At 35.9% G+C, this 23,500-nt stretch overlaps 3 protein-coding genes and 1 long non-coding RNA gene across 9 annotated transcripts; 2 read left to right on the top strand and 2 right to left on the bottom strand.

Moving 5' to 3' along the window:
* The first annotated feature begins 677 nt into the window (after window positions 1–677).
* LOC133701670 (protein FAR-RED IMPAIRED RESPONSE 1-like) lies at window positions 678–5,854 on the top strand. 5 transcript variants are annotated; one of them, XM_062125682.1, is made up of 10 exons: window positions 679–848; window positions 957–1,043; window positions 1,646–3,966; window positions 4,059–4,115; window positions 4,387–4,455; window positions 4,591–4,659; window positions 4,755–4,823; window positions 5,014–5,082; window positions 5,162–5,271; window positions 5,466–5,854. In XM_062125682.1, exons 3-9 carry the CDS (start codon window positions 1,684–1,686, stop codon window positions 5,237–5,239), a joined length of 2,694 nt encoding a protein of 897 aa, XP_061981666.1. In that variant the 5' UTR covers window positions 679–848; window positions 957–1,043; window positions 1,646–1,683; the 3' UTR covers window positions 5,240–5,271; window positions 5,466–5,854. The 5 variants fall into 5 exon arrangements, with proteins under 5 accessions (XP_061981670.1, XP_061981666.1, XP_061981665.1 ...); XM_062125681.1 differs by lacking the exon at window positions 957–1,043; XM_062125683.1 differs by lacking the exon at window positions 957–1,043 and having other exon boundaries at window positions 5,162–5,254.
* Window positions 5,855–9,876: 4,022 nt separating this feature from the next.
* LOC133700452 (uncharacterized) lies at window positions 9,877–10,846 on the bottom strand. The gene is made up of 3 exons (XR_009843411.1): window positions 10,655–10,846; window positions 10,364–10,445; window positions 9,877–10,287 (listed from the first exon to the last, which is right to left on the bottom strand). It is a non-coding gene; the product is annotated as an uncharacterized LOC133700452 (long non-coding RNA).
* Window positions 10,847–13,526: 2,680 nt separating this feature from the next.
* On the bottom strand, window positions 13,527–18,433 carry LOC133700612 (uncharacterized). 2 transcript variants are annotated; one of them, XM_062124188.1, is made up of 14 exons: window positions 18,098–18,433; window positions 17,966–18,023; window positions 17,845–17,884; window positions 17,623–17,691; window positions 17,326–17,438; window positions 17,160–17,225; window positions 16,923–17,065; window positions 16,536–16,596; window positions 16,362–16,423; window positions 15,418–15,522; window positions 14,780–14,855; window positions 14,475–14,587; window positions 14,153–14,212; window positions 13,527–14,063 (listed from the first exon to the last, which is right to left on the bottom strand). In XM_062124188.1, exons 1-14 carry the CDS (start codon window positions 18,382–18,384, stop codon window positions 13,961–13,963), a joined length of 1,356 nt encoding a protein of 451 aa, XP_061980172.1. In that variant the 5' UTR covers window positions 18,385–18,433; the 3' UTR covers window positions 13,527–13,960. The 2 variants fall into 2 exon arrangements, with proteins under 2 accessions (XP_061980172.1, XP_061980171.1); XM_062124187.1 differs by having other exon boundaries at window positions 17,845–17,887.
* Window positions 18,434–20,543: 2,110 nt separating this feature from the next.
* LOC133701042 (uncharacterized) lies at window positions 20,544–23,500 on the top strand. Its single transcript, XM_062124807.1, has one exon. It carries the CDS (start codon window positions 20,955–20,957, stop codon window positions 23,214–23,216), a length of 2,262 nt encoding a protein of 753 aa, XP_061980791.1. The 5' UTR covers window positions 20,544–20,954; the 3' UTR covers window positions 23,217–23,500.

Raw genomic sequence — 23,500 nt, forward strand, 5'->3', positions numbered from 1 at the left:
CCATCCAGTTATGCAATAATTTTCAAATAAAATTAGTTTTTATATTAATATTAATAATTATATGAATCCAATATGCATAATTAAAAAAACATTTGTTAGTATTCAATGAGAATAAAATTTTTATTTTATTATTTTGATTTTTTTAAAATTAATTATTCTTTATTTTTTTATATACATGAGCATGAAAATCATAACGGCATGTTTAGTTTTTTTTTAATTAAAATTTACCTTTTATATCATAATAATGTTTTATTTTAAAAATCATGTTTTCAATTAAAAAAAATATTTTCATCAGAATAGATAAGAGGTAAATGAATAAGCAATGGTAGTTTTTATTAAAGGAATATGTTTAATTTTTTCTTAATTTAAATAATTGAAAATATTACATATTTACTTAATTGCCTTAAATTCTTATTTAAAAAATTATGTTGCTGATAAAACAATATTTTTATCAAAACAAAAAAAAGATTGTATGAATAAAAAAGGAATTTTGATTTTATATATATATATATATATATATATATATATCTTATAAATATTTATTTTAATTGTTATAAAATTCAATAATCTTGTTTTTAAAAAAAGCCTTGGCAGCAGGGAAAACGGGGGCACAATGGCTAGTAATTATTACTTAACTGGAAACTGGGTTGCCCGACAGAAGAAAGGAAACCCAAATTCGTTTGGGAGTCCAAGTGAAGGAGGCCCAGCAAAGCCAGAACACGGGACGCGAGTATCGCAATTAACCAATGCGAGTACAGCATCCAATTCTCCTTCCCACACCAGAAACTCGCAAAATCAGAAACCTCTCTACTCGCTTCAAATTTTGAAGAAGTTGAAGATCACTTCATGTATGCAATAACACTCAATCTTTCAAATTTTATATCTTTTAGATTCTTCTTTAATTACTTTTGTGGGTTCGGTTCCGTTTCTTAAATTTCTGTTTTTCTTTACTGCAGTTGTGGATTTTATTCTCTCTTTTAAGTCGGTACTTAGCAGCCAGTAATGATACTTGGTGTTTGTGTTGAAGCTTCAATTTTGAACTGGTGATTTTTAGTACTTTTAGTTTGTTTTTGCTAAATAATCTATTTTTTTATGTGGGTATTTTTTTTAAAATTTTCTTGTTCTTTGCTAAATTGGGATACTAACCGGTAGTATTAGTCACTTCCAGGATTTTCTGTGAGAAGTTCAACTTGTGCTTCTTTCAAATTTACTTTCTTTTTTTAAGTTTATGAAGTGACAATGTTAGTTTTGAATGACCAACCTCTTTGAAGTATGTTTGCTTCAAATTTAAAAAAAAAAAAAAGTGATTTCTTGATGATATCACGTCGTGTTTGATTGATGCAGTGCTTAACACAATTAGTAAATAGTTAATTCAAATGCTGTTTGGGTTTCTATTTTTAAGGCCTGAAGTCTTATGCGTGTAATCGTCGCTGCTGGTGCATACAAATGTTGCGCATTTAGGTTTTGTTTTTACAGAGAACATATCTACCACATGGAATCAGGTTGTCGTCAGTTTAAACCTTCCTATTTTCACTTTAGTTGTACTATGTGGGAGCTGGTTTGAATGATAGATCAGAAATATGTACATGCTCGTGGTTCATCTTTTTATTAGGCTTTGACTGGCGCATGATTTTGAACATTTCAGGTGCCTATGTTGTAAGTTCAGTTTAAAATATTTCCCCCATGGGGATAGATCTGGAGCAACCTTCAGGAGAATATCATAAGGAAGATAGAAGGCCCAATGTGAATGTTAATACGGTGGATGGTGGTGATGGAGGACATGAAAGAGATCAAATCATTGTGAATTCTCCTGACATTGGTGGGAATGGTTGTGAGAAGACTGGAACAGTTATAAATGGAAGAGTTCTTGATGGTAGAAAAAAACCAAATGCTGGAGATGGAATAAACTTGAACTCTGTGAAAGATGCAGAGCCCCATGATGGAATGGAATTTGAATCGAAGGATGAAGCATTTTCATTCTACAAAGAGTATGCTAAGTCTGTGGGATTTTCCACCATAACAAAAGCGAGCCGACGATCAAGGATATCTGGAAAATTTATTGACGCAAAGTTTGTGTGCACTAGATATGGGACCAAGCGGGACACCAGTACAATTGAATTGCCACAGCCTGTTTCAAATGCAGATGCTGCAACAAGCCTTCCTGTCAAGAGAAAACGTGGTAGAATAAATCAGTCTTGGTCAAAAACAGATTGCAAAGCTTGCATGCATGTTAAGAGAAGGCAGCAAGATGGAAGATGGGTTGTCCGTAGTTTCATAAAGGAGCACAACCATGAAATCTTTCCCGACCAGGCATATTATTTTCGCGGTCATAGGAATTTAAATCTGGGTAACGACAATGTTGATGCGTTGCATGCTATCAGGGCGAGGACAAAAAAATTGTATGTTGCAATGTCTAGACAATCAGGTGGGCATAGGAAACATGAGAACCAGAAGGGTGGTGTTACAAATCCATCTGGCAACACAAAGCATTTGGCTTTGGATGAAGGAGATGCTCAAGCTATGCTTGATCATTTTATGCATATGCAAGATGAGAATCCCAACTTCTTTTATGCAATCGATCTGAATGAAGAACAGCAGTTGAGAAATGTTTTCTGGGTTGATGCCAAAGGTAGGCTTGATTATGGAAATTTCGGTGATGTCATTTTCTTTGATACCACATATCTCAAGAACGAGTACAAATTGCCATTTGCTCCCTTTATTGGTGTTAACCACCACTTCCAGTTTCTGTTGCTTGGATGTGCGTTAGTTGCTGATGAAACTAAAACAACATATGTTTGGTTGATGCGAGCATGGCTTCGGGCAATGGGTGGTCATGCTCCAAGAGTGATTCTCACCGACCAAGACAATGCCCTGAAAGAAGCTATTCAAGAGGTCTTTCCTAATTCACGCCATTGTTTTTGCTTGTGGCATGTATTCAGCAAGATTCCTGAGAAGCTGAGTTATGTGACAAGGCAGCATGAAAATTTCATGTTGAAATTTAAGAAATGCATCTTTAAGTCTTGGACCAGTGAACAGTTTGAAAAAAGATGGTGGAAAATGGTCGAGATATTCAATTTAAGAAATGACATATGGTTTCAATCGTTGTATGAAGATCGTCAAAGATGGATACCGGTTTTCATGATAGACAACTTTTTGGCAGGGATGTCTACGACCCAGCGGTCAGAAAGTATAAACACTTTATTTGACAGATACATGCAAAGGAAAACTACCCTGAAAGAGTTTCTTGAACTGCAAAAAGCAATGCTACAAGAGAAGTTCGAAGAGGAAGCAAAAGCAGATTTTGAAACTTGGCACAAGCAACCAGGGTTGAAATCTCCATCACCCTTTGGGAAACAAATGGCCTCAATATACACACATGCAATATTTAAAAAGTTCCAGGTTGAGGTTTTAGGAGTCGTTGCTTGTCATCCTAGAAAAGAGACTGAAGATGGAGAAACCCAAACTTTCAAAGTTCAAGATTTCGAAGATAACCAATATTTCATTGTGGTGTGGAATGAGATGACATCATATCTATCTTGTTCATGCCGTTTGTTTGAGTTTAATGGTTTTCTTTGTAGACATGTGTTGATTGTTATGCAAATGTCAGGTCTGCACAGCATTCCATCACAGTACATATTGAAACGTTGGACAAAGGATGCAAAGAGCAGACAAATTATGAGAGAACAGTCAGATGTGGTCGAGTCCAGGGTTCAACGCTACAACGATCTATGTCGACGGGCCTTTAAACTGGGTGATGAAGGTTCTTTATCTCAAGAGAGTTACAATATTGCATTCAATGCACTGGAAGAAGCTTTGAGAAAGTGCGAGAGTGTTAATAATTCAATTCAAAACATAATAGAACCAACTTCGCCTCCTTCAAACGGTCCTCTTGACTACGATGAAGTGAATCAAGCTCATGGTGCAACCAAGACAAATAAGAAGAAAGATACATCCAGAAAGAAGCAGGTCAGTTGGGTTTTTGGTGTTTGTTTGCTTGAGGTCTTAATGAAATTTTATGTTTAGTTATTCATTTGAGTGGAACTGTAAAAATTGTTCAGGTACATCCAGACCCAGAGGTGATTCCCATTCGGATGCATGATAGCTGGCAACAAATGGTTAGTGATGCTGTGTAAAAGCGTAACTTGTCCTATTACATTTACAGAAGAAGTTGTGATATTATACTTGTTGTGGGACACGCAAACTTACGAGCACCAGCCCTTGATTGTTCTTATAAAATCTGAGAGATTATGCAAGGGATGGTATGATGTGTTTAATAGTGACCATGTACTGATGAGGAAATTTTCGTTGTTTCTGACTATTCTGTTGTTATTTAAGTGATGCTTTTTCCTGCAACTTTCAATTTGTTTATAAAAGAATCTGTTGCAGGAACAACTAAACTCAAGGGTTCCAACTCTCGATGGGTATTTTGGCTCTCAACAAACTGGGCAGGGAATGGTATATGCTACTATTTCATCATTATAGCCATGACTTATGGAGTTTTTGAGAATTTATCTAGGAATGATCACACAAAACAACCTTAACCTTGTAAAAAGTAAAGCTCACTTAGTTTTCCTTGTAATTTTCTTTTAGGGACAACTAAATGCCATAGCTTCTAGTCGTGATGATTGTTATAGTAATCCACATAGCATGCAAGGGCTGGTAATGCATATTGAAATTTAAGTGGCATATAAGAATAGTGGTGTCTCTTGTTACTCCATTCGTGACATCCAAATCCTGCTCTGACCCTCTTGTAGGGACAATTGAATGCTACTGCACCAAATGATGATGCTCATTACATGATGCAACAAAGGATGCAAGGGATGGTATGCTATTCTCTTGTGTTTTCGCTCAAGAAGTTTGTTTTGTATAGGGCCATGATGTTGTTGAGAAAGTTCTGACTGCCATGGCAGAACTGAAAATTAGGAGTTCTCTTAATCATAAAAATCATCATGCCTACCGTGACTGGAATTGACTGTGCTTGATTACAAACTGATAATCTTTCCATGCTTGCAGGGGCAGATACAATTCAGACCGCAGCCTATTCCCAGTTTTTTCGATGTTCAGGATGGTCTACAAGAAATGGTATTTAAAGTATTAATTGGATTATCTGGTACGGTTGCTTCCATTGGTTACTTACATGGTGGCTTGACTCCTATTTCAGGACTCATCAAATCTGGGATCCTCTCAGTTGCATGGTTTGGCAACTAAACATTTGCATCAGAAACATCTATCTCATTAGATGCTGCACTGCTATGTAGTTCTCTAACTTGGGTAATTTATGTATTACTTCCTCTTTTTTCACTGACTCAAATTCCCAACGGAATGATTTCATGATCAGGGAAAGCCCTTAAACTATCATCCAAACTTTGGATATTTCTCCTACATTTACAAAATGCACCCTGCTTAATGCTTGGATAAAGTTTGTTGCTAAAATCTCTGTTTTTTTTTTTAATTGACCCGAGCAGTGGGCTAACATTCTCTTCTCTGGTGGACATGAGATGTATTTGCACAAGATCAACAAATAGAATTCAAGAAGTAGAGTTTTCTCTCTCACAGCGCACCTGACATTGTTGGTTCTTAGGGAAAAGATCTAATGTATGCAGTTATTCTATCCATTTGCATAGAGGAAGAATCTTAAAAGAAGGGAAATGGTTCGATTTATTTTCATCTTTATTTTCTGGTTTAGCAAGAGCTATTTTGTAAATCCTCCTTTTACTGTTACGGTGCAATTTAATTGCTGAAAGTTGTTCAAACTTGAAAGAGGTTCTCCCATCTCTAAGTCAAGAGGGAGCCATTTCTTCACAGATGGCATCCACATAAAACCTATGAAAATGAATGTCTTTCTCTTCGTTGAGTCTATTGTCTAGTTTTTCTTAAACGTGAAAATTACCTCCATTGAATTAATCCAAGTGAGATCAGGTGGTTTTGCACGTTAGTTAACAGGTTGAGATGTGGTAGCAACATCTAACAAAGCTTGCGTTGGGGGTTAGAAGAGGTGCACAGAGCTATCGTTGAAGGAGATGTTCATCTGCTGGGGGTAGAAGTGGAGGACAGATTTTCGAGACGTTTACACACACATGGTTGTGACTCGCTGGGTATTTTCTATAATAAGTCAGATATTATTTTATTTATTTTAAAGTAATCTCAAAAACTTTTAAAAATAAAATATTCTTCTCATACTCCACCTTTTCAAGTAATATTCTTCTCAACTTGTCATTTCATAAAACTTGTAAAACTATCTTGAAGTGCACTTTTTCCCCTATCACTTCTCAATACTTCTATATTGAAAAACATTTAGATTTCTTAAAAATAGTAGCAATTTCAAGTTTTTGCCTCATGAAATACACCCTTGTTGTTATACTATAATCATCAACAAACATTATAAAGTATCTATTTTAAGAATAAGATGGAGTGGACATCAGACATAAATATTGGTATGCTTCCTTGGAGTTTTACCATAAATGGTGCAATATTAACCTTAAAAATGCAATGAAATATCCATGCTTCATAAGTTATCTTACACTCAACAAATTTTGATAAGCTCATGGCATATTCATTACCTTACGAATGATCTCTTTTCCATTCTTAGTTTCAACTCCAATGGTACCTAAGTCACTTGCACTCATAAACTCTCTATTCTCAATTTTTACTCTAGTTTTTCTCTTTGTATCAATATCATTGAACAAGTTTTTTTTCAATGTCATATGATTGCTACAAGCACTATCAATAAGTCTTTGTTCATTTTTGTTTTCCATGCTACTTTAACTAGCATAAACCATGCTTCCATCACCTTCCTTATTTTTTATAACATTTTTCTTGTTGATTATTCCTCACACCATAATACTATAATCTTTAGCTAAGTGACCATATCCCTTACAATTGAAATATTAATTGAAATATTATGTTGCTTTTTATATCAATAATTTCTAGTCTGAGGACCTAATCTACTGCAAGAATAACACCTTCTAAAATCACCATACTTACAGCCCAAATTTATTCCTCCTTTTCCCATTTGATTTCTACCCATTCCTTTACTTTTACCTCTACTATATCCTCCATATCTACAGGATTCAACGATTATTTTCTCATTACTTGTAGATTCCTTCTTTTGGTTTTGTTTACCAAGAGTATGCTTTGATGCTATCAAAAGATTGTCAATATTTTTTGGTTTTTCATATGTTACCTTCACCATCTCCCATAAAAAAAGGGAGATGAATAAATTCTTCATCTTTATACTCCAAAACTCATAGTTATCTCATTTAAATATTGAAGGTTGGACTTAACTCTAATTTGAGCTACCTTCTTTGAACATTTTCTTTTTTCTTTTAACTTGGAAAAAGCTTCTTTTTAATCTCTGCTCTAATACCAATATGTTGGGATGAATTTTGGTTGGTTTCTATAGCTAATAACACTCATAAAACACACTTGAATATATCACACAAATTCTGTAACTTTTTAATACAAAACTCACATAAAAAAAGGGTTAGAATGAAAGAGAGTTCACACACTTTGCTGTTTTTTTTTTTATCTGTTTTTTACCTTTCTAACCCACTTCTCTTATAATAAACTCAGCCACATGTGCCCTACCAAACAATACACTTGTATTAACAAACATTAACTCTAGTTAACTTTAATCTAGCTCTAATAAACCAACTTTCTGGAACATTAACATTAACAAAAACTATACCATCCCTTACTCCATTTGAGCCTAGAGTTTTTGATCCTCGTTTATATCAGTTGAACTTGGGATATCAAGACCAAGGAGACATTTACCCTGAGGAAATGATGGCTCACAACCATATTCTATGGGTGAGATATCTAGTTGAGTGAGATTTACATAATGAAACCAAACATGGGAAGATGGATAGGTGTGGCATTGAATTGCATGTCTCCCCCTGTGCCTCAAGACAGTTCGCCTTAGTTCAAGTCTGGCCAGTGCTCTTGGTTTACTAGTTAAATATGAATAAGGGCTGAGACGTACGTACCATAAGTGATTTGACTGTTACTGCTTACTGGGGTCATTGACATTTTCATTGAGGATATGTTCATGAATTTCAAATTCTACATCTGTCAACCACACTCTAGGCTCTCTGTGATAAGACCGAATAGGAGAAGGTGGATGACGAGTTGCTTGGTGGTCATTTTGATGAAATTTATTATGGTTTTGAAGAAGCTGTGGCCGCTAACCCTCCAAGTACTAAAAAGAAAAGACAGTAAACCTCTAAACTTTTGTCTTTTACTATTTTCCAATATAAGCACAGAAAAGGTCCAAAAAATTAAGAAGAAGAAAGTCAAAGAAGAGCCCTAAAGATATGAAGAAAGATATTAAGGATATTTTAGAAGTGGAAGATATCCCTAAAGTATGGTTGAAGAAGAAGAAGTGGCTGAAGCACTAACGAGGATATTGAGATTAATGCCAACGAGGAGAGTGTAGAGGAAGGAGAGGAAATGCATGACTTTGAAATGGTAGGTGAGGGCGAATAAGAGTCCGAGGGTGAAGATATGGGAGAAGTTGTTGCTGGGAAAGATGATGCTGGCGATGGAGTATCTGAAAAGGTACGTAATTGAGTATCTGAAGAGAGCAAGATGATGACATCATTGATGTGGTTTTTTATGTTAAGGTATCAATAAACTTCAATTTGATTGTTCTTCCCTCTGATGTCATGAGGATTAATCCTTCCAAACTTAGATCTTAGAAGGCTCATAATGAAGATGGTAAACAAGTAGTTTTGTCGCTAATTGCACTGCACTAAAAAAACCGCAAGCAAATGAGTGAGTTAACCCTCCTTTGCCAAGTTTACTTTCTGCTATTAATCAACCATCAATAACTTTACCAGTTGCTCCTAGTAAGGTAGTTCCTATCAGCGAAGTTGCAGCCAATGAGCTTGATGTTCAAACACGAATGACCAGTGAGAAAGCTATGGAAACTCCCAAGCGACTTATTTCGTTATTGAAGAGAGAGGTTCATGTTGCATCCTTCTTCAGTCCAATGGTTGGCACGAGTTCGCCTACATTTAAAGTCAAAGTGGCTAATTTCGAAACCACTCACTTGTGGTTGAAAGCCAAGTTCTTCTAACAAATTCCTGTGTTCTTGTTTCAGGTTGATAATTTTGATGCGGCAAGAAGATTAATGATGGAAGCACAAAGCCACTTGAGCACCCCACTCCATGGCGAGTTCTTCCTAAACATAGTCCAAGACCCAAAGTCTGACCGTGTGGACGTTGTGGAAAGGCGAAATGAATAGATTGAAGTGCTCGCTATCAAGAAGGAAGGATTTGTTGAACAAGCAGCTAGCTGAGAACCCCCAGATTGATCAGCGAATTCACGAGTTCTTGTGTAAAGGTTATAATCAAGAGAGGGCCCATATCGCCTCATAAAATGAGTTGGCAACTACTGAAGATGAAATCCGAAAGCTCCAAGAGAAGGACAACGAGGTGAAGGAAGCTCTCAAAAGAAACAAAAAGTTGGTTATATTTGGCCGCGAGGAATGAGTTGGTTCCTCTATTACTAGGTCGTAGCTAAAGACCATCCTTAAAGGATGCTTCTACATGATTTGCTGAGATTGAGTCTGACAAGCGAGCTGAAGTTAGATGGTTTGAACATCACCGATCCATTATCTCTTCACTGAAACTTATTAAATTCGATTAATCCTTAGCCAAGGATGTTAAGGAGGCATAATCATCGCAGCCCGAGAAAAAAACCAGATTTTGTTACCAACAATGGAAAGGTCTAACAGGCATAGAGATTGCATCCCAAAACACTCCAGCATAGTTTGGTAAGAGAGAAGATAAATAGCAACGCAGAGAGGTCTCATAAGCATAAACATTAGATCCCAAATTAAGTAGTCGACGTATGGTACAGGGATCCGATCATGGCTTGGGCAAGACGCATGGCCTTTATCATTTTCCCATCATAATTCAAAGCCAATCTTGGCATGTATACGGTTGTTTTGATAGAATGTGAATTTCAAGGTGCTTAATTTTCAGAGTCGCTATATTGATAAGAATACGGACCAAAAATAAACAAAAATCACATGACAAATAGCACTAATCAATTACTTTCAACGGCAAAAGTAGCTATATTAATTCATAGGTTGTCTTAATTAGCCATATAATTACCAAAGCAAGTCGCCACGAAAGATCTCAAGAACAGTTTTAATCTCTGACAACGCTCATTGTTCATTTCGTCATTGGAATGATCATCCTCTTTCTTCCACTGCTTTCCAGTATCTCCCTTCATAATTACTTGTTTGTTGTGCACATCTATATATTGTGTACTCTTTCAACCCTGCTATGCACAGAGTAAGATTAACAGTGTGATTTCAACTATATATAAATGATAATGAAAGGATTCTATAACGAACCAGACATCCTGGAAATAACTTGGGAAACTCTTTGACGACATCGAGAACATCTCATGCTTGCTGTCATTACTATAACCTGAACCTGGAGAAAAAACGAGCAGGAAGACATTGCAAATGAAAGCAATATAATACCCCTCTCTCCTCCTCGTTACTTTTTTTTTTCAAAAAAGAAAAAACTAATTATACGACGATGAAGTTATTTGTGAACGAGCCTAATTATCATGCAAGGAAAAAAAATCTGAAGGGGAAAATGAATGGCAGAAAAACAGGATATTAATTGGATTAACTTACAGTGGGAAGCGTCAAATCCTCGAAATACATGAGAGATTTATTTGTTAATGTCACCATTGACGAAGGCTCTTCCTGCCTTCGATGTCTCTCTGAAATTTAAGAGCTAGCCCTCCATGTTGGACATTGTCAGCTGCATATATAATCAATTAGCAATTAGTTTGTATATTCAATCCTGAGAATACTCTATTTATTATAATTAACTCTGCCTTAACAGGAAAGACATTAAGCAACAATTAAATTATGCATAGAACCTCAACTTGATGCATGTCACCATCCATTAATTAGTTTGAATAATAGTATATTTTTGTTCTAATCATCACGTTAACTGCTCGTTATTGAAACTGGCACTCCTTCCAAATCCTTGGTTGAAATTGGATGGCTTCGGCATATTTGGCACGTTAAGGCCACCAAGACTCAACGCTCAAAGCTTTTTGCATTTTTTTTGTTCTGTGGGCTTCATGTTCTTATCATTCCTTCCTTATCTGAATCAGAGATTGGATTAGAAAAATTGGTTGATCCAACATACAGCAAAACAAGCATGGACAAATTGATACTTTGGAAGTCATAAACAATAACTTTATTGACACCTCCGAGGTGCTCCCTGACGGCCATGTCGTTACTTGTTGGCTAGCTACCACGGACGTGAGAGACTGGACCAGCTTACTTGGATAAACAATTACAGAATTTACCTAAACAATCTATCACTATTATCTTTCATGTGCCAGGGTCACTATCAGGGGTTTGAAGAGGCCAGCTGACTGAGTCTCCAATTCAACCACTCAAATGGCACGCATCCGATCAATGTCACTGCACCCGCAGATTACCATATGCCGATGCTTAGAAGCTACACCTAACAAAAGTCAAAATGAAATTCTCCATGACCTTGCACGAAGCTGGATAATTGCAGAGAAGAATTCAGAGGAAAATCTGAAATCCAGTAGAATATAATACTTCCATGGTTGGGGTGGCACGCATATAGACGTTATTTTGAACCAGCAGTCAACACATTCAAAGACAGTTTGCCATAATGTGCTTCCAATCAGAATCAGACTTGTCAATATCATCTACAGTTTCTATTCAGCAGTCTTGGAGCCATCCAACAGAAGCTGCTGTTATCTAAAATAATCAGAAATATAATGTGGAACATATGAATTCTTGGGAGAAACATGATCTATCCAGCAGCTATATACCAATAAAATAGCCAAGCATACCTACCATCCGATGAATACAATTGAAAAGCACTCTCTACTAACTTTTAACTCCTCATCACTAATTTTTTCTCATAAGATTCTAAAGAACCCATCAACTCTTGAACACTTAACCTAGACAAACCTTTTATTTATTTTATATCCGCCACAATGGGATCAAACTTCTCATAAGATTAATCAACATTTTTTCTATAACTAATCTCCTTACCATAACTTTTCATTTAATTCACAGCCTTAATAATCCTATTAGAAAATTCATCAACTACTTCATTTCCTTCATTTTCATATTTTCTAACTCTTTTCTAATACTCTGTATAAAGATAATAGCTCGTACCTTCACATCACCTTCATATTCACTTTGCAAAGTCTGGCTAAAATAGGATAATCAACTCTTCTTTGAATCAAACCAAGAGCTCCAAGATCTCTTCTCCTTTTTACTTTCAAATCTTTAAGTTGTTTTACAGAAAGATTGTCAACATTTTGAGTTCTTCAAATGCTTACCTCCACCATCTCCCACGAGTCAAGAGAGGTAAGTAAATTCTTTATAGTTGTTTCCTTTGAATATTGGAGGTTGGACTGAACCCCAATTGGAGCCAACTTCTTTGCGCATCTTCTTCATTCATGTGTAATGGCTTCTTCAACACGCTTTTCTCTTTCACTCTATTTTCTTACTCTTTACCTAATATCTTCTCTAGTTTATATACTAGATAAAACATTCCAATGTACGCTATACATTTGGCACTACAACACATATCACTGGACAATTAACTTAACCACAGTCAACTCAAGTTATTTTAAGCTAGCTAGTGAACGAATTTAATAATTATGATCCAGCACATTGCTATCAACAATGAGATTAAATCCGAGAAAGAAGTAACTTTCAAACTCTAGATCATTAATGGAATAGAAAATCTGAAAGACATGATTTTTTTTATTTATCAATTTTTGATTGTGGATTGAAAAAAATTCATTAAAAATTATAAGAGCAGAAAGCAAAAAATTGAATGGATTAGGGTTAAACTTACAGTTAATTTCAGATGTGAATAAAATCTCAGCTTATCCAATTCAATTCCCCTTGAAGCAAATTAGAACCATTTTGGTTAGCTAAATCTAAATTTAAAGTGCCCCAAGGCAAAGGACTTGTGTTGCTCCGTCTCTAGCAGTAGTGCTTCATGCATTAATTATTAATTTAGAAATAAAAATAAGAGAGAAGCATTTGGACTTCCAGTGCTGGGGAAATCATATGATAATGAACTTGAATTTAGATGAGCTCGACCCAACTTTCCAAGTGAGTAGTTTGATTTTGGAATCGTAATCAACTGAAAGATGCACGCTTTATCTACAAAGATTTGATTGGAATCTCACAGGGTGGGATGAAGAACGATGATTTTGAAGGGAATGCCGTGAAAACTGTGGGAAGAAAAAAGTAGACACCTGGGCTTGCGTAGCGAACTCTTTCCAATATCCCCAGGAATCGATTCCTTTTTTTCTGTTTTTCTTTTTTTCTTGTGGATTTCCTCATTTTGGATCAAGGACTGATCAAAGTGGAGAAGCAAGCAGGTGGGAAGATGCAATACTTTTAAAGATTAGTAGGCACCCGGTCGGACAAAAGACGAAGCGGCTAAAAAGTAAATTCTTCCATCATCTCGCACGAAAAGGGAAAATGGGATTAGGGCAGACTTGCTATATTTTTGAAAAATACCCAAGCAATTTACATCTGTTCAAACAAAGCTTTCTCTAGTTACATATAGGCATGGTTAATGCCATAAGAATACACGACATTCAGCATATAGATGATCTTTCAAGACTCCGCTCATGCAAGCATTGACTGCTGCGGCAGCCAACAAAGCCCAAAAAAAGAAAATAACACTTTGAACATTTAAATCTCTTTTCCCATTTTTATCACACTAATGTCACTGCATACCTACCCATAAAATAAGCAATGCTAAAGTGAAACAACCTTTCTGCCTGACATCCTTGCATGCCTCGAATTTGATTTGCATGGTTTCTCATGCTGCAAATTCAAATAGAATTCAGCATCGGTGTCTGATCAAAAGGGAGTGAGGTAGCAACGCATTTGCTCCACGACCCCATTAGATCAGAAAATGAAGTCACTAAGTTGAACACACTTCTTATTGGCATTCTTATCAATGATATATGCTCTGTCCTCTACACCTGCACTCAAGCAATTCATCCTATGCCTGCAGTAATAAAAGCAAAGAGTGATGTCAGCAGGTGGATGAGACGTACCTGGAACAAAATTAATATCAGATAATGTGACTGGACTCACCATTCAAAGTGATCTTCACAGCAAATAGAGCCAGAGATAATGGAAAGTCCGGTTCCTTTCCTGCAATCAGCAAATACAAGTACTGGTTTAATCTACCAACATAAAACAATGCAGGCTTTGACCCTAGACAATTTCAAGAAAGCGGCCATGCCACAAAAACTAAACACAGATCTAAATTTTACTTTCATATTCAGAGAATCCTCTCTTCTTACATGTCCAAGAAAAGTAACTTGGAACCTTTCAGCCCTCAAAGAAAGTAGGCCCAGAAGATGTTAACATGGATAATAAAGAATCTGAAACAATTCCGAATACAGACACATACCAAGTTGCAGTATACATATCATAGAACTTGTCGAAGGCTTTATCAAAACAGTGGTGGCAAACCAAAAGATCACTAATGCTAGTCACCTTGCATGTTGATTTGCAGCACTTGACCTGCATCAGTTAAATGGCATTGTTAAGCAAATTATCAGCAGTTTTTTCCCACTACACAACCGTGCATACGCTTGTCGAACACACGTTTATTGCACATAGAAAATTCATTGATGGCTCACTTATTTGGAAAGGCAAGCCAAATTGGACAGATCATAAACTGTAAATTATGCAGAAAAGTTGAAAATAAATTACCAAACGCTTGAGTTTATGAGAGTAATATTCCTGATGGGATGGTTGTGCCCTTATATGCTCATGTAAATGGCCTGCACTGAAATACACATATCTATAAGCAAGGCTCAGGAAGTAAAATCAAACAAATTTATTTTGCCAACCAAAGCAAAGAATCAACCAAGCATCATAAAGCATGGCATCCATGCTACCAGTGCTCCTAAGGAGTATGTTTCAACCAAGCACTTCAGCTCTCACCCTTTAGATTCAGCACAAGCAAAGAAGCAACATCAAACCACCCTCCTCTACTTCATTTCAAAGACTGCAACCACCTTTCCCAATTTTCACTCATCGACTACTAAGGAATGCATGACACAACTAAATGTAAGCCAAAGTAATTGAGCTATAAACACTTTGCAAGAGATTGTAGAAGATTTGCAAATGCAAGAGATAAAATGAGGAAAACCCAAGAGTTAAACATACAAAGAATGGATGAGAGAGAGAAAATCTAATAATATGATATGAGTTCAGTCATACAATAGTGTAAACAAGAGAGAAAAAGATTAGAGCTGTGAATCAAGTAACGTAGAAATCATTGGATAATGCACAACACTCTGAATTAAATCTTATAACATTCAAACAATAAGATACTTTGTGCTTACTTGTCACAGAGGATCATACTGCAATCAAGGCAAGTTGCCAAACTTAAGGAACCGCGGCAGGTATTGCAGTTTGCTCCAGACAATTTTTTACCAATCTGGTGACATCTGCAGAAAGGGACTGGGAGTTAGACATGAATTCCTCAAACACAAAAAAGAACAACATAAATAAATATTTCTTCCTTGGCCATTTGTTCGCGTATAGATTTCACATGAAGAAATCATCAGAAAGTCATTGATCAAACTGATCATAGCTACTAATTCCAGCTAACTGAATCTCAAATTCAGGCTCAGTGATCAGCAGAAACAAAATTCAGAACGTTATTGGAATAGACAGAAAATTGTAATGAACAATTATTTACTTGTTAAAGTTTAATGCAAAATGTGCTCAGTAAATCCACCATGCAATTTCCTAAGCAATGAGCTAGAAAATCCATTTTTATTTCAGAAAAGTAGATGATTGGAACCATACACAAGAATTAATCATATTCCTAAATCTCAAATACCCCCATCAGCTAATCTACATCAATCCTAAATAGTATAACTTAACATACAATATACGGGGTAAATGCCACTTTTCCCGATTCCCCATGAAAGTGCCCACTATGAGCTCCAGTGTAATATAACACCTCCTTGAAAACTTATAACCATTCAATTCTAACCATGTAAAGTGTACACATTGAACAGATATAGTCCATATTGCCTAGTGTTAACAGTAACAGAAAGGGCAGTGGCTTTTTTATGAGGGAATTGAGTAACCAGAAGACCCTTCAACACAAAGGTAGTGGATTTTTCTTACGTACTTGCATGATAAGTGTACTTAAAACTGTTCCTAATGCCAACTTACCCATTTACCCTTATATAATGGCAACACTTTTAACAAATAATGCTACAATGGAAATAGAGTAATACAATGAGCTAAGAACATGAAAATGTATTTTACAAACCTTCCATAAAGTCCAAGAAGATCTCTGGATATGGAATCAGAGTTCTTATTCCCCACTGCCACCTTCATGCAAGGTAACTTTGATAAGTTAATCTAATACATTGTAAATAATAGGTAAATCATAGCACACGGGTGCATACTCTTTGTTAATATCAAAAGAAAAACAAAAGCAAACCTGATTAGATGTTGTCACCAAACAGTCTTCCGGAAGGTGTCCAGGCCTCTGACATTTCCAACTACAATGGCAGGTTTATAAGTAAAACAAGCAAATAGATATAAGTAAGATGCATGTGCTTTCACAAGCATTTTAAATAGCTTCAAGGGCCCTTTTTTTTCCCTTTTTCCTTTTCTTTTCTTTTCGTTTCGTTCTTTCTTTCGTTCTTTTGGATAGGAATATAGCAAAATCCATTTCAAAAGGAGTAAAAAAGGAGCTAGTTGAAGGGTTCAATATTTATGCTTCATAGCACGGTTTAAATTGTAATGTCATTTTCACTGCTGGAAAAGAAACTTTTACCAATATAACACATAACTAATATACATGGCATTGAGAAAAGACACATACCACTCATAAGCACAAAGATTAGATATCTTTTTGGACCAGCGATGCCGATTATAGTCCCACGTGTCCTCTCCAAGCAATGGCATTGGCAAGGCACATTTGAATCCAGATGAAGAGACATCGAGTTGTTGATTGCTTGCTGGACCCTGATAACATATAAATGAAATGTTTAAAGTTAGTAAATCAGTAAGAGTATAGACACCCTTTAACATTGTAATAAAGTTGAGAGTGGAAAAACACCTTAGCAAGTTTCAGACTTTGCAGAAGCTCAGCTTTGCATTCCAAGCTGCAGATATCATCATCGGTCTATGAAGGAAGACAAATCTTTAATGTCATTAACACGATGGAAGAACAACATATCAAGACAAGAAATAAAAGCAAAAAATATACGGTTCACATATCCTACCTCATTGCAAATATATTCACCATATTTTCCACATAACAAACAAACAGGCTCTCCTGGGACAGGATACCGTTGCTCACTTCTAGACTTCACTCGATCAACTTCATTTGGATGATCTAGCAAGAGAGGAAAAAGGACAGGAAAACAGCATAAGCAATGACAAAGACATACTCAAATCAGCTTGATTTAACACCTACTTCAAATTACTTGATCGATCAGAAAATCTCAATGGTTGCGAAAGATAATGGAATCTAACCAATTATTCAAAGACAAAATGAGTCCAGATAATAACAGACTAACCAGAATGCAAGGTATCATCCTGTCTAGAACCTGAGGAACCCTCCTTCTCTTCAGATTCCGAAGAATCACCTGGGGTTTTCATTAACATAAAAAAATAATCAACACGCGCAATAAGCAGCCTGATTCCATTTAACATTGCCTAATTAGCTAACTTGCATAATATTTTTTACCAAATTAGTATATAAAAAAAATGAAGATCACGACAGAAATAGAAATGCATACTTCCATAATTTACCAAATTTAAAACAGAGATCGTATTTCCCTGCTACAAGAAAAACAGAAATCAGTTAATACAAATACCAAATTAAATAGAAATCTCAAACCGAAAAGAGTCGTGAATTACCACTAGAACATCAGAAGTTAAATTTTCATACGACTGATTAGATGAGCTAACTTCTTTCCTGTTCAGTTCACAAAAAATAAAAATAAACAGATTGAAATGAATTAAATTAAGTTAAGAAGAAAACAAAATTACCTTCTCTTATTTATGTAATCCAGGTGAGACATCGGTCCATCATTCTCCTCAATCGCATCGCCGTGCTTATTGTGCTGTGGATTTTTCTGAATACGTTGTCGTTTCGGGCGGGCAATTTTGCTCTCGCCGCGAGGTTGTTGCTCATCTTCTTCTTCTTCTTCTTTAGTTAAAGGAGCATTACCGGTGGCGATGTTATAAGCCTTTAGATTTTGAAGAGCGGAGGAGAGATTTAAGTCTTTTTTGTAAGAGAGAGAAGGCGTCTTGTAGAAATTTGTTCTCGTTCCCATTCTGTTTCTCTCAGTTTTTCGCAAACAGCAGATCAGTGAAGAAAAACCAATGCAATTAAATATAAAACGCTTTAATTTCAATTTAGTCCCTTATGTTTGGACTCATTTTTAATTATCCCCAAACTATTAAAATCATTTCAATTTTTTTTTTAATATTAGTAAACATATTCTCTAATCAGTATTCATTGTTTAAGAGTTGCTCTTCAAGCCACATCAAACTAATAAATGGTTTACAACCATCCGAATGCTCCTCGGACCCACCCACACAAATTATGATTTTAGTTTGGGTACTATTTTGTTTCTTAGTTTAATGTCGGTGTCCAGGTTAGTTTGTGTGTATTTCGATTAATTTCACGGGTCCTAAAGTTAACGATCATATAAGTCTCCAGTGGTCATCATATGAACAACCACAGAGTTCAAACCTGAGATCATAGAGAGAACAAACTTTTTAATCCCAAATTTTTACTACTAGAATACCATTTAAATAGTTGAGTATGAGTTTTTTTCAACTAGAGAAAAATGGCATAGGAGATAGAACTATAATAGCTTTCATATAATTTGGTTTTTTCTTTTAATATTTTATTTATATAATATTTATTGTAGTAGTTTGAATGGCTAATTTTAGTTATTTTTCAGGGTAAATATTTATTTTATTTCGAGTCTTGCTAGGTATTTAAAGAGCTAATTTTATAAAGATCTTTTTTTTCTAGCTGTATAGTCCAGAATCAGATAACCAGCCCTTTTACTATTAAACTATCTTTAGCTATCTTTTATTTTTTTTTCCTTCCCTAATCAGCTTTCCAAGAAATCATGTGTAGAATGGTGAGAATGAAGGGGTGGGGTGAATTGCTGCAATGATTTGAAAGGTTTTTTTCATTTGACCAGCACATGGACTAGAATATCTTGGCACCATATGGACAATTTAATTCTTCAGCATCAAGATAAATCTTGGGAACTTAAAAGATTAAAAATTAAAAGCTTAATTCTCAAACTAACTCAATACTTAAAATTAAAATTAAAAAAAAAATCAATATACAAAAAAAAATTAAATTGACCTAAGTTAATCTGTCAAATCTATAACTCAGACCATGAGATTATGATAACCTTATATAAAAAAAGGTAAAAAATAATAATTTCAAAGCCCATTCTCTAACCAGTCTACTGTTGAAAAATGAAATTAAAAAAAATCAATTTTAAAAAAGACTAAAAATAACTTGGACTAACCTTGATAATCCAGTCATGAGGCTAGGAGTATTTCATAGAAGATAAACTTGAAAAAATCACAAAGTTTAATCTCCAATCAACATAATATTAAGGAATAAAATTGAAAAACAATCAATTAAAAAAAGAATAAAAAACAAATAACAATAAAAAAATAAAAATTATATTTGATGTAAAAATAGAATGTTTGACACCATGCTATTTTTTAGAAAATTAGCATGAAAACCGAGGAAGATGAGAGAGAGAAAAGAGTGAAGAAGATAAAAAAAAATCTTTATACGCCTCCAAAGTGTACACATACAACACCACAATAAAGGGGTTCTCGGAGGAAGCCGCACGCATTGCTAGAGCACGGTGACTTTTTCCACTCAATAACACGAGCAATGCATACACCATCTTCTTTGCCACTAGTCGTTACCCCAGTTCTTATAATTATATTAAGTTTTAAATTTGATTTTTCAAGTTTTAATTATTTTAAATCAATAAAATTAAATTTTATTTTACAAAAAAAATTTTCTTGACATTGAGTGATCTCTATATTTAGGCAATCGGGAAAAAAAAATCAACTCCAATCACAAATAAACTCAATGTCAAATCATCAATTGAAAAATAATATAACAAAAATTGAGTGGTTTTGATCAGAAATGTTTTTTTATAAATAGATGGAAGCGTCGGTATTATAGCAAAACTGTTTGATGAAATGCTCGAAAGAGACGTAAATAGATTTTTTTTTAATGTTATAATAATTTAGTAATTTTATAATTTTAACAAAGCAACTACTCTTTAGTTATTAAATAGAATATAATAACAAATTGGTAGATAATTTAATTTTTTTATTGATTTTTTTTCATCACCATTTAAAATATTATGTACATATAAAATTAAGGATGATAGCTGTAATTTTTTAAACAATAAAAATAAAGTATAAAATAGAGTGAAATAATTTATCATAATTATAACTGTAACATAAAATCTCATATCGAGCCAGCAGCCTAACCTCTATGCCTCCGACTCCAGGACCACTCAGATAAATCAAAATATGTTTCTAATACCTGGGACTCTGGGAGGTTCTCTCCTAGAACGTTCTTCCAGTGGCTACTGGCTAGCGACCATGGGAGAAAAGCCAAATAGACAAAGACCTTACCCTACCTGCCCGGAGTAATAAAAAGACAATCCAAACGAGTGAGACACATTCAACCGTCATCCGTTATGTCACCTACAAATTGGCTGGACAGCTTAAAAAAAGGTCTAGAATTAAGCAGATAAGAGAGGTGCAAACTGCAAACTGCAAACTGAAGCGACTGACCAACTACTCTCTAAGTAAAAAATACTGAAAGTGAAACCTATAGATGGGGAAGCTGGGCTGCGGTATCGATGGGAATCTGAATGAAGCGAAGTTCAGTGAACCCATGCCATGGATTGGCCTCTATATAGCAGCAGCATCTCTGGCCTGTGCACTTGCTATGGCTGTAGATTTCATCCGTGGCTTCCGCCGACGGAAGTTCTGGTTCCCGAGCAAATACTTCTCCATCAATGCCACTTCACTGACCATAATAGCTGTGGCAGTCAAGCTGTCAGTGGATCTAAACACCGCCATGCCTCGCCGTGTTGATCAGCTCGCAAAACTTAGCAGTGGTGCCTTGCTCTGTACAGTAATGGGTAATTCCATGCCTTCTCTTGGAGCCATGGACAACAGTGATTTATGCACAAATATGATAGCTTTAGGAATTCTCGTTATTACTGTTATTGTTAATATAGGCATCCAATTAGGCACCGGTGTTATATATCTTTACTGGAAAGAGCATGTATTTATTATGTTTCTCATGCTTATTTTGCTTTTAATCCTAAGCTTTTCAGCATTAACTGTGCCGATAAATAATAAATATTTCCAATATAAATATAATAAGAAATATGATATGGCTCTTAAAGAAGACTCGAAGGAAACCAGCAAAAGGGAAGGCAAGGAACTTAAAGAAGAATTAATGAAATTCTGGATGATGGCTCATACCTGCAGCCCCCAGTTCGTGGTGGGCCGTTCAGTTACATGCTCTGCCTCAGGTGCATTCTGTCTCCTTGGTGCCATGACTTTAGCTGAGGCCATGCTGCTATCTTACTTGATGCCCCGGTCATTCAAATTCTGCACCGGAGAATCTGAGTATAAGTGGTCGACCATTGTAGTTCTTATTACACAGACCATTGCAGTGGGAGTTGGTACTGTTGCCCCTGCAATCAGATGGTTCAGTGCTCTGAACTTCGGATGCCCAACCAGAAGAAAGAAAAGCAGCAAAAGAATATTTACAGTAGAAAGGTACTGGATCCAGTTGCTTGTGGAGATGAAAGAGTGCCTACTAGCCATACGAATCCAGGACCGATTTTGCAGGAAACTTGCCCACTATGTTAATAACAAATTGGTGGACCTCTGTCTTGGAATGCAAACTGGAATTGTGTTGGGTAGCAAAGTGATTCAGTTCATTTCAGTTTACTCCATGATCTGGATGCTATTACTCTCCGATCACTGCAAGAAGTTAAGAACAATGAAACCCGACAACAGCATATCATCTGACTCAGGATCAGAATCACGATCCAGTACAAAACCAGATCTCAGCCGTTTTGTTTTGCATCTTGAAGGTGAAGACGAACTAGTTGAGTTGATGATGAAGAAGAACTTTGATACCACTGATCATTGGCTGCGAAGGGGGAAAAGGAAACAGCCAAAGCATCTCATGGAACTGTTGGAAAAATCAACCGTTGCAGGAGGATTTAAGGGGGTGAAAGAGTTTGACAGTGACCTAGTTCTCTCTCTAGATTGTGATGAACCTCCAAACTGTTGGGCTCTTCCTGTAGTAACTCTGACGGCCATTGCAGTTGCACTTCCAAATGTCAGTAGTGGTTTGATGAAACAGTTGATGCTCAGTGTACATGAAGGCCTCATGTATGTCAGACTCATAGAAGATAACCTGGACGCAAAGGGAGAATTGATTAACATCAGGAAAGCAGCAAATGTTGTATGGCTTGGAGTTGATCTCGACAACAAGTGGCTAGATGTGGACCTTCGAAAACTGTCCGTACAAGCAGAAAGCACAAAGGAAATACTTGAGAAACTATCTGATGTTGCAAAGACCAGGTTTGTGGAGTGTAAGAAGATATTTATGAATCAATGTCTGAAGGAAAGACCTTCAAAGTGGCCCATCAAGGTTCTGGCTGCTAATTCCATGTATAGGATAAGCCAAACTCTTCTGCAGAATTGTGATAGTAGAAGTGACTTGGTCGACGAAAGATTATTTGAAGCTTTAACTGTCATGATCTCTGATATACTGGGTGCTTGTCTCACTAACTTACGGCCTGTCATATTCCACTGTTTGAGCAGGGCTGTCATCGAGAGGGAATACTGTGTACGCAGGGCAGTTCACATTCTTGGAAAAACAGAAAAGATCCGGAAACTTCTAGATCAGCGGCCTATTTCCACTTTAGATCCAGATCGAATGGCCTGCATTGATGAGTGGCGTTCATTGAATGATTTGAAGACCTCTTCGCCCTTCATTCCATCTTCTTCAGCAAAGAGTGAAACAGTCTTCTCCACTTCAAGCGACTTGTATCTAACCATGGAATAAACTTTACTAGCCTGGAGTTGGAAAATAGAAGCAACTTACGACTATGCCATGTAATATTTGAAAATACTTGGCTTCCTGCCTCTTGTCTTATGTTATATAAGTTAATACTGACAACTTAAGACAACATGTAATGCAGATAGTCCATCGAGAAGCAGAAAGTCATTTTTTGTGGATTTTGTGGAACAGAGGATGCAGTTGGCATCCCTTATTCAACTGTAACAGTCTAATGAATCTATATGGTAGTATATAACCATAAAGCATCCAATCGAGAAGCTTTTTATCTA

Source organism: Populus nigra, chromosome 8, assembly GCF_951802175.1.
Source record: "Populus nigra chromosome 8, ddPopNigr1.1, whole genome shotgun sequence".
Classification (NCBI taxonomy): domain Eukaryota; kingdom Viridiplantae; phylum Streptophyta; class Magnoliopsida; order Malpighiales; family Salicaceae; genus Populus; species Populus nigra.